This window comes from Nipponia nippon, unplaced genomic scaffold, assembly GCF_047370975.1.
Source record: "Nipponia nippon isolate SJK-2023a ecotype South Korea unplaced genomic scaffold, ASM4737097v1 scaffold_14, whole genome shotgun sequence".
In the NCBI taxonomy this organism is placed as follows: domain Eukaryota; kingdom Metazoa; phylum Chordata; class Aves; order Pelecaniformes; family Threskiornithidae; genus Nipponia; species Nipponia nippon.
The window spans coordinates 2,106,921-2,120,226 of record NW_028262330.1 but is presented as its reverse complement, the minus strand read 5'-3'; the positions used below and the strand labels follow the sequence as shown (position 1 = coordinate 2,120,226).

Sequence of the window (13,306 nt, the reverse complement as noted above, 5' to 3'; positions counted from 1 at the left end):
AAACAAAAGTTTGAATGGACCCTTGTAAAGCTCTGCTTCTGCTGCTCAGAAGGATGTTTCAAACACTTGTTGATACTCAGATCAAGCTACAAGACTTACTCTTTGCTCAGGGCACTTCCAAACAGAAACGGGTTTGGGGTGATGGGAATGTATTTTTCAGATTTGAAAAGGTCTGGGTATCAGATACACATGGCAACCTGAGCACTGAACTTATTCATCCTTATAAATATAAAATGAAGATATTCGAATGTGCATTGCAGACCTCTCCACGTGGCCATGGGCTAACTATTGCCTGAGTTCGGCATACTGGATTTTCAGAAAGTTAGCTTGCTGTTAATGCTGTATGCATTGGATTGAGTTATTTCAGTTGGTGGGCCCTATGTTGGGTTTCACTCTACCTAACGATTTGGAAGTATTTCTTAGGCTGGTGACACCTGAACGCCACATCCAGCCATTTCCAAGTTTCACGGACTGCCCTAGGCATGAGAATCCTGAGAAGGATGGAGTGTGCTGGGAAGGTGAAAGGGGTAAACTGGCCGCACTTGGAGCCTTCGGTGTACGATTAGAGCAGCCGCAGCTTCAGGCATCTCTCTCTGCAGCTGAATACTTGACGCCCACTAACATGTTCCAGCAAAGCAGTCCCACTTCATTTCTGTCCTGCTGTCTGGCAGCGTTTAACATGTCAACGGCATGAGTGAGTAATTGCCTGGGCAGGCAGGAGAGAGATAAGAACAGGGAGGACAGAGGAAGGCAGATAACTCTAGTGTGGAAGAAATAGTAGTGCCCAAAACTCCTAGGATGGGTCCAGAGTGTGGTGAGTCCCTGGTGTTGGGTAGGGGTGATGGAGGGACACGTCTGGTGGTGGGAATTACAGGAGTCCCCGAAACAGAAGAGTCTGGAAGGGGAGCACACAAGGACCTTGTGGGGGATGGAGTGGACGGATGCACAGCTCTGCAGATCTGCACGTTGCCTACAGAATTAATGAACTGCTTCAGCCCCTCGCTGTGTGAAGCTGTTCTTTGAGTGTTTGCAAGACCTCTGTAACGCATATGAGATTTTTAGTTGGTATGACATAATTCTTGCAATAGTCTTGCAGAGTTTTTATTTTGATAAATTATGCATTTGAAAGAAAGCACGCAAATCACATTTTATATGGCTCCGGTGCCAATCCTGGTGCAGAGATTGAGGAGAGATGGTTTCTCATTGTAGCCCGTCTTTACTTTTTGCTTCAGTTGTCCTAATACTAAGATATCCCAACCCATCTAGAATTAGCTGTGTTTGGAATTCTTGGTTCTAAATGAAAACCCTTTTAAAAGTGTAGTTCCACTTTGAAAAATGAAACATTCTGCTTGTATTGTATATCCAGATTGGCACAGGAAAGACTTGGCTTCTTGCTTTCTCTGTGTGAGAAGTCTACAATCTGACCGTTGTTGGGGATGTGAGAGAAACTGAACTGCTTCTGGCTTTCAGGTCAGTTTGTTCAAATTTTGGAGAAGCACTGAGCACGTATGATGATGAAGCAGCACTGCATGCACTGCTGATTACTTTTGCAAGCTCATTGTTCATTATAACAGCTTTTCAATTTCTGTAGATGGGGATTATTCACTCTTTCCAATCAATATTTCATCTTTGTTACACCCTTGTTGTGTATCCTGCTTCCTAGCACTGAAGGACTTCAGGGTGGCATTCCCAAGCATGCGGATGATGTGCCTTGAACTTTAAGGCACGGCGTGGTTTGCGTTCAGGATCACATTTCAGTTTGCTGCCTGAACCAGAAATGTCACTCAGGCAGCGCAGCAAATCCTGCCTCCTGCCCAGCTGCCTCCCTGCACGGCCCCTTGCCCTCCAGCCAGAGCCACCCACCGCCGCCAATGATACGGGCTCCATGGGATTAGCACAAACAGTCCAGGATGTTTTTTCTTGTTCTGCTTTTGTGACTTTGGCTTCCCAGTTACCCAGTTGTGTCACGGATAATTATGCTTTTGAAGTACAGATCCAGAGAGAAATTCAGGTGCTTAACGTTTGTTTGAAGGAGTGAGAGCATGGCGCATAAATCGTTTAGCAGATCTACTAATATACCTTCTGTCGAGGGGAGTAAAAAGAAGAATCATGGCTTTATTTCTTAGCCCTTTTATTGTTAGTGACCATTTTCTCCTTAAAATCATCTCCTCTTGCCTTCCCTTATATTGAAGTCTCTCTCAAGTTAAAGGCGAGATACTGAGGCTCTAAGCTGCTGCGTGCAAGCATACAAAAGTACGTTTTCCTCCTTCCCACTCCCAGCCCTCTGTGTCAGCTTCGCTCCAGTAACTTTGTCTGATCCTCTCTTTGCAATTGCTAATTGGCCTGGCAGGGATACGAAGTGACTGAAAATAGCTTCATTCCCTTGGTGTGTGCACATTGACAAGGGTCATAGAACAGAAAAGTAGGGCAGAGTCCAGACTTGTGGCTCATGCCAGCCAGCCAGCAGCCAAAAAATGCCACTTGCAGGTGCTGGTTGCCGTACTGTAAGCAGGTCTTTGATAACCAGCAGCCTGAATACCGAATGCTTGCTGCTTCCCGCCGTGCGGGTGCAGGACTTGCCTGCATGGGATGAAATACTGACACCTAACTCCTCAGTGTGGGGCAGCAGTGGCTTTCTGAGTAAGCTTTGGATGCCTTTTGTTTTCCTTGACATGATACAGCATCATGGAGAGTAGCGCTGTAGACTGCCACAAGGATGGGATCTCCAGAATCCTTCTTCTTTCAGGAAGGCGCTATGGTATAGACCAGGGTAGTAAATCCCAGCTGGCAAAAGCCAGTCCTCTTGTATCGAGGAAATGCGTGGGTGGTTTGGGTTGATTTGCAGATCTAGCTGCTTCCTTGTTTGTTTGGATTTACAAGAAGTATATGTCCGAGCCCTGAGTTTGTGTGTGATATTAAAAAATATGGAGTTGGAGTTACTAACCAAAAAAAAGACTTTCCCAAGATCAATCACAGCACAATCTTGTAATATTTCATTGTGTTTATATATAAGAGAATCCTCTGAAGCAATGTACACAGATCCTTTGTTTTGACCAGAAAAGACATTGGGAGATCAAGGGGGAGATGGGCTAGAAGAAGGATGTGAGTTCCAGAGCTGCTTCCTACTTCAGTTCTGTTAGAGTCCCAGTTTTGCTAAATAAAAAAAAAAAAAAGGCAAAGAGCCCAGTTCCCTGGTGATCTGGAATTGTTTTTATGACTTCTGGCCTACTTAATGGTGGTCAGATACATGCTCAGCCCTTGTCAAAGATTGGATGTGTTGTTCAGCAAATGGAAGAATCATTACTGCAAGCTCCATTAGAGATTAGCTGGACAAAGCTCCTGGTAGATAAGAATAGCAAGACAAATAGCCGTGGGTGACAGCATGCTCCAACACCTGGTGGAATCCAGCGCCTTGTCAGCTTTTTTTGGAGGCTTGCCCAAAAGTGTGTCAGGGCTGCAATAATACTCTTACTCTGAGCTGCAGGGAACTTCATTCCTCTGCTGCCGGTTTTTGGGGGGAGTTAAGCTAATGGATCAGTTCTGAGTAAGGGGAGGGTTGCTGTTCCGTTAGAAGCACTTTCAGCTCCCCAGTTCTCCTTCTTTTAAAGACCAATCCTGTCATTTGAATTTTGTGAATTCCATCACTTTCTTGTCCTGCAGGGAGTGATATGGGGAGATTGACTGCTTCCCCTTCTCTTTCCACAGATGGTGATGTGATAAGTGTAGCCAAGCTCATCTCTACCTAGGAGACATTCTCCCCTGAGGAGCAATCCCCTTTTGCTGGACATGCTCACAGAACTGCATGGCCATGGACCTCAAGGAGAAGTGTCAGGTAGGTTTCATAAGGGTCATGCCCAACTTAGATGTTGAATCCTTTTAAATGTCTTTCATTTTTTTGGGTCAAGACTCACCATTTGGCATTATTATGTGATGGTATAATCCATGGCTGTTATCAAAGTTGAGAGTTCTGTCACCTTCACATTCCCAGGGATGTATTTGCTGGTGGCAGTAGGTAAGTCCTTTGCAAGCTGGGACTAAGGCACGATGATGGAACAACATAGGTAAAGTGTATGCTGTGACACGTGCTTTGTCTTTCTTGAGCTTGAAGGTAGGGCTTCAGTCCCCTGGACACTTAGCTTGGCTTTATTTGAGAGGCTGAATTCACTGAGAAGATTTTTAAAATAAACTAAGGTGATGAAGTCATCTGAGTCCAGTTCTACTGATTATAAGTGTATGTATTTCTTGGGCAATTGCGTGTCTTCCTAGGGTGTGCTGCAGGATAGTATTTCTAGATCTGGTTTAGAAAGTGCCAGATAAGTCTAGATATTGTATAGAGGGGCAAGCTGTCTCTTGCTATCTTGCCATGCTTTGAGCTTCAAAGGAAAAAGGAGAGAGATCTTCATGAATAGCTGCTATAGAAGGTAAAAAGACATATCTACTGTGGCTGACAGGAGACTGTAAACTTGGCACATGTTACTGCTTCCCAAAAGTAAAATGATTTCGATCACTTCAGTGAGTAGTCTGCTGGTCACTTACGTTTTGGCCATGTTTCAGCAGCCACCTGAGTATTAAATGTACTTCTCACTCAAAATAGTGAACTGGTCCTAACTCTGGATCCCAATCAGAAATGGGACAGGTAGTTTGAGACCAGTGGAGCCAAGCTCTCAGCTGACTGGTAAGAGAACATTCTTGGCTTTCCTTTTTGGTGTCTCTCTCTCCACCACACTGTAAGCTTTGTCTGCCAGGTCATGTTTGCTGTCTCTGTTACTCTGTGTGCATCCCTTTCTTGCTGGTTTGTTTACAGTGCTTCCAGCATCAAGAAGTGGTTTTGTTCATTAGTACCAAGTACCCATTAATCAGCCAGACTCAGACCTGCTCTAAAAGTTTACTACAGCAGTGTAAGTGACTTAAAAGGTACTCAGTTTTTCACATCAGCTCTTGCACTTGCCTACTAGACTTCTTATTTGCTAGGTTTTTGGTTCTGTAGCGTGCTAGAGCAGGAAGGCCTGGGTTTCCTCATGCCTGAACCTCTCACCACTGGTATGCTCAGAGGACGTGTTTGAACTATGTTGTTTTATATCAAATTGCTGTATTACTATGGAGGTAACATTCCAGTGAGGATAATTATCTATTTATTCTCTTGTTAATGACGTCATGGGCTAATCTGGTATTGATCATTTTAAGAGATGACGCGATTACTGTTCTATACAGGGGAGTGTTCTGTGTAGGATCTGAGAGCACCAACACTGGCGTTGCTGCAGCCGTGGCAGAGCACAGCGGGGACACTTTCACTGTAGGTCACTGTCTTTGGTTCATCTCTCTTTCTCATATCACATTCTTCATTGTACAACCCAGGAAGAGCGTGTCAAATTGCTGGACAGGCAGCAGCGTGGACAGTATTGTAATAGACCTTTAAAAGGCCTATTAGGAAAGTGTCCTGCACAAGGAGGTTATGGAGGGAATCATGGTGTTCTGAAGTCCTAGTCTCCTCTCCTGGCTAACTGAAGTTTTTTCTCCCTCCTTTCTGAATGGGGATTAAAAGCAAAGGCAAGAGATCATCACACTCTTTCCAACAGGAGTTAAAAAAACCATTGATACATACAGCTGCATTTTACAGCTTACTTTGTTTGGATTCTGAGGAAAGACCATAGTTTTATTCTTGTTAGCAGTATATTATTTAGTGTTAAGGAGTTTGCTGTTATTTTTTTTTTCAATACTGCAGATCCTTGTTTCGTCTCCTTTAAGGTGGAATCCATCTTCCTTTCCAAAGTGAAGAGCTTGGATGGATATATGCTGATAAGGGAACAAATTAACCTGCTGTGTAACCTCAGTAGTAAATTTGATGTGCTAGGTTTATTTTAAAATGCTAAAAATAAAATGAACCCAAGTGAAAACATCAGTCCCAAATCTAGTTGAAAGCAATCTCTTTGCTCTAACATATGTGTGTGATGAAGAGTTAGCACGCCTGGAACAGAAGACGTACTTGGAGCACTGCTGCAGCACAGACGTCTGTCACTCAGAATATGAGAGACTTGTCCTCTGGCTCCAGTCAGCTAATACAGTTCCGTTGTCAGAAATGGCTGAGGATCAGAGTTTGTCAGGTGTAATGTAGTCCGCCTTCCAATTTTTGCCAGAAGCCAGACGCTGCAGAGAAAGGCAGAGAGTGTTTTAGGAGCAGTGCCAAAACCTTCTTAAATTAAATGTGCTGATATCTTGTTCTTTCCCCTCCTCTCCTGACTTTTTGATTTTCTGTGTGTTTCTGAAGTGAATTTAATACTTGTGAAAGGTGTCAGAATCTCTGCTCCCAGACCCACTCAGCATATACCAAGACAGACAGCAGGATTGATTTCACCAGGACAGTGTTTGCCTCCTGAGTTTGAGTTACTTCAGACACAGGCCGTATTTGCAGCAACACCATCTATTAAAAATTATTGACATCATGCACAGTTACCAATAACAACTGAGCTGCGTTATCGCGGTGTAATTGCTGCAGCCTGGATGCAGCGCCGTGCCTCCTGGCCAAAGCCCGGAAACATATTCGGGGAGCCTGTGCTGTGCTCCGCATTGCTCCAGCTGCAGCACTGTTGCTCCTGAGCTATCGTATTCCGGGATGCCTAACGAGCTGCAGCCCTACCTTTGGACTGAAAAGCAGCCCAAGTCCTTTGCCTCTTCTTATCTTGCCAGTAACTGTATCTCTGTTTTTATTCCCTGCTGTTCTCTAAAACCTCAGCTCTTCTTCCAAGGGCTTTTTCACAAACTGATCCTTTTTCCACGGGCGTCTCTCATCTGTGCTGCAGTTTTTGTGTGGGTCTCAATCCCTGCCTTTATGCTCAGCTTTTTATTTCAACCCACAGTTTTATCTTCAGATCTCAAGTTTACAGCTTCTCCTCTTTCATTCTTTTATTTAATGCACAAATGCATGACCAGATGCAATTTATGATACCAGCTGATATCAGAAGGAAGCTGCATAGTACAAATTACTGCCCTGCACAAAACCCTGTAGAGCAAAGTCTCTCAACAGTGGGGTAAACAAGAAGAGGTAATTTGATCCATTTCCATTTGTGTTCACAACCAAAACTGGAGGTTCAGAGCTGGAAGAAAGTTGTGTTGCAACTGCATGAAGCACAAGGGTTATTCCTGGTATTGCACTGTCGCCAGCAAGTTGTTTTATTCACATTCATTTGAGTCTCCAGAAGGTGCAGAGCCATGGGAAACAGCTCAGCAAGCACCCAGATAGGAAGGGGCTATACACACACGTCTATGTTGTGTGAGGGTTTGCCCATTCTAACCCCATGTTGTTGTTGATCCTTTCTTTTTTCTCCTTGCCTTTTTTTATTTGTGTTGAAGCAAGTAGGTGAGTAGTTTCTAAGCAGGAAAAGAGGAAGGAAGGAAAAATCGTGCCATTAGGACATTTTGTTCCTCTCTGCGGTTTAAATTGTTGTCTAGGTAACAAAATGCCCTACAGAAGGATGAAGGATGTCTTGCCTCTTTCTCCCCCGCTTTCTCCTGAGGTGATATTAAATGCAGTATCTGCTTCCCTTCAACTTTGAAGATTACATACCAATGTGTAAGTCAGTGCTGAGACAGAGGTGATAACTAGTTCCCTCAGGAGTTGTCTTAGGTCTAGCCCGCATTGGGTTTATGGTAAATACTGAGACCTCCTAATCTCTGCACTTCTGGCTTAAAACACAGAATATGGGCTCTGCCTATTCAGGCATCTGAATCTCAGGGAAGGAAAGGAAGAGCTTGGCCAGGGAGGTGGGCGAATCCTGACACCTGTATGTGGTCTTCAAAGCGATGTGATGTGCTGAGACTGGAAGCCTTTCCAGCGCCTGTCTGTTCCATTCCACACCGACCGGCTGCAATCCTTGGCAAGCTGTTGACGTGGTTCTTGGCTGGGCCAGTTCTTTACCCCTTTCTATGTGGAATGAAAGTAATTGGTTTAGTGATTGCTCTGCAGAACTGGGAAGCCCCAGACAGAGTTAGGACAGCAGTGAAGTAGGAGCTATATAAAAACCCACTTACAAAGGTGCTTCCCTCCAACAATGAGAAGGAAGCATTCCTGTAAAAGATGAGCGTGAGAGAGAAGGCTCATTCCTTCTTCACTTCCAAAGGCCTATTGATCCCATTACCTGTTGTTCTACCCAGCCCTTCCCTGTCTGCACTAATCCGTTCCCTTCTCTGTGCCACTGCCCAGGTGGCAGTAAACGGGGAGCCCCAGGCGTGGTGCATGGCTATGAAGAATTTACGTGCACCTTTTGGTTTAGATTGTGTGGCTCGGGATGTATGAATATTGGATGCTGAGAGGGGCTTTTGCTGCTTTCTCTATCAACAAGAGAAGAGGGAGGGAACACTTCAGACTGGACCTGTAACCATCTCAACTTGTTTAAATAGCAAATGCTTGTATTTTTAAATTGAGCTTGAATCCAAAGCTGTGGAGTCATCTGGAAGACTCTCCTAGATTTATGTAAGGGAGTTAGTATTCCTGGGTCTCTCTGTCTCAATCTAGTCTTTTTCCTTGCCTGCTCAGGTGTTCCTTCCCCTGTAGTATATTTTATAGCACTTTGTCCTGTCTAATTTGCCATCTGCTTTTCCACAGACCCCTGTCTGTCACATCAACCCTTACTGTGCATTCATATGCATCTCTACAGGCAGGGAACCCAGGGATTCTGGCTGCATCGGCTCCATCTGATGAATGGATCTTTATTACAGACATCTGGTGCTATCCTGGGCAAACTTTCTTCCCTCTCTGCCTTTTTCCCCCCCCCCCTTTCTATCCCTCATCCCCCACCCCCATCCACCGCCTCCTTGCTGGATCTGCAGCATGACTGGAAACAGGCTGAATTAATCAGCAGGCTGGTGCTTCACTCTGCTGCTTCTGTCTCATTCTCTGCAGCGCTGGGCTCTGCACAGTCTTGCTCTCTCTCCCTCTTTGCTCTCTCATTTTTGGAGGGCAGCAGCAGTGCAAGTTGCTGGGGAAGTGGTGCAGGAATTTAGCCCAGATGCTCTTCAAGCAGGCCGATCTCTGGATCCCCCACCAAGGCAAATGCCGCAAAGTAAGTTTCTCTCCCTTAACATTTAAATTCAAAATGGCTTTCCCTCTGTCCCTCCCCAGCCTGCATCCTGCCTGATGTGATGGTGCATGAAGAGCTTTGAGGTTTTGGGGAAAGAGGTTATGGCAGGACGTGAAGCAGTGAATGATGATTTTAGCTAGGGAATGGCGTGGTGTTGGAGGTGATGGGGAAAGCATCTCTGTTTTAAACTGCAGATTTAACCCTAGAACCAACAGGAGGGGCCAAACATGGTTTTAGCTACTGCTTTCCTGCCCCTCTGCCTTATGACTTTGTCTTTTTCTTCTGTGTGCTTTGATCTATAGCTCTTGAACCTCCTTATCCCTTTGAAATGTCTCGCAGTGCACCTGCTAGGCTGTATCGTAGTTTTAGTCCCCAAAGTCTTCAGATAAAGAAGTGGGGATGGGAAGGAAACTAACGGGGGGAATGAAAGATGTGCTGAAGTTCTGTGGATTTCTGAGCGTTGCTGGCCTCTGGGAGGGGATTAGCATCCTCTGGAGTAAGCTCTGCATTGGCATAAAGCAGTATGCTGTGTGTTGAATCCAGAATAAATATGGACCCCTAACTGCTCTCTGAACTTGGAGGAATACTGTAACTGGATAAATTACAGTAATTAAAGCTTGATAATTGCATAGTACAGGTAAGCTTCAAAGCACTGCATAAACACTGCCTCGTCCTGCCAGCAGCCTAGTGGGGCAGGTAACTATGGTTGGGGATTTGCTGCTGCAAACAGGACCGAAGAGACAGACTGGGGAATGTACAATTCAAAAACGGGCTGTTACCTGGGGAGCAGTCGCCTCTTTCTCTGCCGTTGAGCTCCTATGAGCTGAGGGAGAAGCAAAGCACTGGGCTTTGCGTTACCCGTGTGGAAAGGTTGATCGTGCTTGTTGGCATCTTACTCCGTACTTTACGGCAGGCATAAAATGTGAATGTCGTTGTCTGGGTTAAAATGGACTCTCTTCACACCGAAATGCAGTGGTGATTCAGGCGGCTGATTAGCACTGCTTTGGCCAGATCTCTCGGAGGTCTGTGCTCCTGCAGCTGTGTCTCTTTGCAGTGTGAGTCTGCAGGCCCCGTTAGCGATGAGCTGCGGGGAGCCTCAAAGCCAGCATCCACACCGGAGTCCCTGCAGGCACCCAGTTACCAAACTGTGGGAGCTCTTTTGTCCAGGGGCAGGGGGAGGTCTGGGCTGCCTTTCATACTGTTGCTGCAGATGGAGGAAGGAGACAGTTGTTGACTATTGCTCTGTCCATTAATGTGGGCACTGCTGTGCCGAAGACTTTGCTTGTTTCATATGATTTGAGACCACCAACGGCTGAGCTGTGGCTGCCAAGCTCGTGTCAGGTGGCATTTAAACCAAGTTTAATAGCTGTGTTCGTTGTGCCTTCTGGTACCTTTCCCGGCATGTTTTAAAGGCAGTGGTCCCCATAGAGCCATGATCTGCTTGATGGAGCTGCCTGAATCATGCAGGTATCAACACACATTTCTTTTTTCTGTGCTTTCCAGTAGTGTTCAGGTGGGTTGGTGAATATTATAATCTTCACAACGCTTACAGTTGGTAGGGAGTTGGTAGTCCCGTTATAGAGATGAGAAACTAAGGCGCAGAGGAGCATCCGATTTTCACACTGCCATGCAAAAATCTGTGGCAGAAGGAAGAACAGAATCCAGCTGTGCTGCCAGTTAGTCCGGAGTCTTAATCAAAAGATCATTCTGTGGAGTAGGAATGTGGCAGGGTGGAGGCTTCATGTACCCTGGGTCACTAGGGAAGCACTCTTGGTAGGAGTCAGGGATCAGACATCTTTTGAAAAGTAACTAGGTGAGTGCTAAGAAAGACAAAAAGCATAATCGGGTCCAAAGATGTAGGTAGCAAAGGGAAACTTCTGCCCAGAGTGGCCTATACATTGGCTTTGCTGGCTACATCTGTATCGTTCTATAGCGTGGATATGCCATTTCAGGCAGTCTGAGCACTAACGCGGCAGCTGCAGCTGGACAGAGCTGTAGCATACTGATATACGATTTGCTTTAGAACAAGAATAAATCCCTCTCTAGCACTCGCCTGCTGTAAGAAACATTGCCCCAAGAAACCGCATGCTGTTGTGTGTATGACGTCTGCCATCCTCTCTGATGAGACCCAAAAAACGCCACTATGGGTCATATTGTGCCTTATCCTAAGCAAGAATATGACTTACAGTACTAAATGCAAATGTATTTGGTGGCGTTACTCCTTCTCATATGTTTTTGGAACTGTGAATAATGCTTAGATTTCAGGAGGTGTAATCCCTGAAGTAGATTAATAGCCTGCAAAATGTCATTGTTAAATTCAAAACTGCCTTCTTGTTTCTGCTAAGGAATGCAAAATAGCTCTCAGAAAAAGGAAGAACATTCTGCTGCCCAGTTTCCCGCCTCCAACTGTTTAAATCTGAAAAGCAATTGAGTAGAAGTGTTAAAAAAGGGGCCTAGTGTGTGCAGCCTGGAAAGGGGGAAACAATCTGACAGCTGCCTCGTAGGGGTTTTCCATACCGCTCTGAATCAGAGGGGTGGAACTGCAGTCTATGAAAATTGAAGCTTCTAGCAAATCTTCTGTTTTCTATTCCCTTATTTGTTTAAACAATCTTTGCAAAGGCAGTTATAGTCAAGTGTACAGCAGCCTTGGTGAGAAGCCCTTATTCTGCAAGAGACTGAATCCGCAGAGGACGGAGGATGATTCAACCCACTTTGCTCTGTTGAATCAACTTACGTGTCTACAGAAACAGTTGGAAGGGTGAATTCTGTAAAGCAAAGGATATATTTGTGCTCCACTATTATCTAAGAAAACGTTTGGCACGTGTGATACCACACCACATATTGTATCAACATATACTGGTACAACAAATAAATATGCTACTCTGGATGTGTAATGGCTGTATGAACATATAGGAGGACTTAATTATACTAATATTTTGTGTCATTTTCTTACATGTATACATTCTGACCTCTGCTTGTTTGTTCATCTTGAAGGAAGGAGCAAGACCGCTATCTTTCATCGGATAGCAGAGGGTGTGAGAATAGCTGATAAACTTTTAAGATATTCTTGAATCACTCTATGTGTAAAAGAACAGGATGGGAGTTTTAGGAGGACAGATCAGGAACCAGTGATGAGTTTGTGTAAGGACAAAGGTGGGCTGCGGGAAGCAGAGATGACTAGGTGGTGATGCTTGGGAACAACTTCACATTAAGGGAGGAAAAATCAGAAGATAACCACTCTTTTCCTACCTATCAATCTGAAAACGCTCCTGCAACCCGCGAGGAAGGTAAAGGAAGCCTTTTTGCTGTGAGCCCAGCAAGGCCACAGATTTAAACATTCCCACTGTCAAACTATGGAGGGCCAACTGAGAGGAGAAGGCAAAGAAAAGGCTACTGATTCTGTGGCTCCCCGTCTTCTAGCTCTGAGCTGCTTCTTGTTTCCTTCCTGAAGAGCCAAACCAGCTCCTAAACCTGGGCATTTGCTAGATCTAGCTCAAGTTCCCTTTCCCTGGTGTTTGCAGGCATGCTAAGCGGTAATTTAACATTTAGGATATTTACTGAAGGTGTAGAAAAGAGGAGCCCATTGACGCATCTTTTCGTCTTCCCGTCCAGTCCACACCTCAGTGCATTCATTCCCTCTAGAAAATGAAATCACATGGACAAAAAAAATCTCCCGCACTGTGTGCTTTTTCCTTACAGCCATCCTGCAGATTACAGCTCTTAAGAGAGACGCATTATAGTCCGCAAGGCAGAAGGTTGCAATCATCCTGTGTTTACCTGGCTTCGGTCACGCCTCTCGGGCTCGGGCTGTGATAGCCGGAGCAGGGGTCAGCTCCGGAGGAGCCGTAAGTGCACTTAGAGGCTCCTGTGCTCTCCAGCCTCTGGGGCACAGGAGGAAGCAACTGCTCATTTTCTCCTCAGGACATTTTCCCTTTAGGCATGGGCAAAAGGAAAGTATAGCCTTTTAAAATGCCTCCTGATACCCATCAGGGGTTTGCTTTCACTGTAACCTGGAATTTACCGTCTGTTTTTTCTTTCTTTCTTTTTTTTTTGTTCTTTGGAGGAAGCCCTACACTAAGGCAGCTGTGCGGGAAGGTGTCTCGCTGTTTTCGTTTTGACCTGAAAATTAGTGCATTACTCTTTGAATGCAACTTTCCAAAGCAGAGATGCGAATGTTGAGGTTTTTATTAATGAACTGACACCTCCGGTGAATGGCTTCTTCACCCTGGGGT

General features: G+C 45.2%; 1 protein-coding gene and 1 long non-coding RNA gene across 7 annotated transcripts in view; one reads left to right on the top strand and one right to left on the bottom strand.

The window, feature by feature from the left end:
- Nucleotides 1–3,705: 3,705 nt before the first annotated feature.
- Nucleotides 3,706–13,306, top strand: part of TMEM94 (transmembrane protein 94) — a 45,739-nt gene continuing 36,138 nt past the window's right edge. For 2 of the 6 annotated variants that reach the window (XM_087750854.1, XM_087750852.1), the window contains exon 1: nt 3,706–3,832. Coding sequence is in view for 4 of the 6 variants with exons in the window: in XM_087750852.1 (XP_087606978.1) it covers nt 3,803–3,832 (30 nt within the window). In the remaining 2 variants the exon portion in view is untranslated. Of the gene's footprint in view, nt 3,833–8,863; nt 9,057–13,306 lie in introns of those variants that run through there. The other 4 variants (XR_015703234.1, XM_087750853.1, XM_087750860.1 and 1 more) reach the window with 3 other exon arrangements.
- On the bottom strand, nt 5,889–11,319 carry LOC148056394 (uncharacterized). Its single transcript, XR_015703237.1, has 3 exons — nt 9,854–11,319; nt 7,777–7,918; nt 5,889–6,144 (listed from the first exon to the last, which is right to left on the bottom strand). It is a non-coding gene; the product is annotated as an uncharacterized LOC148056394 (long non-coding RNA).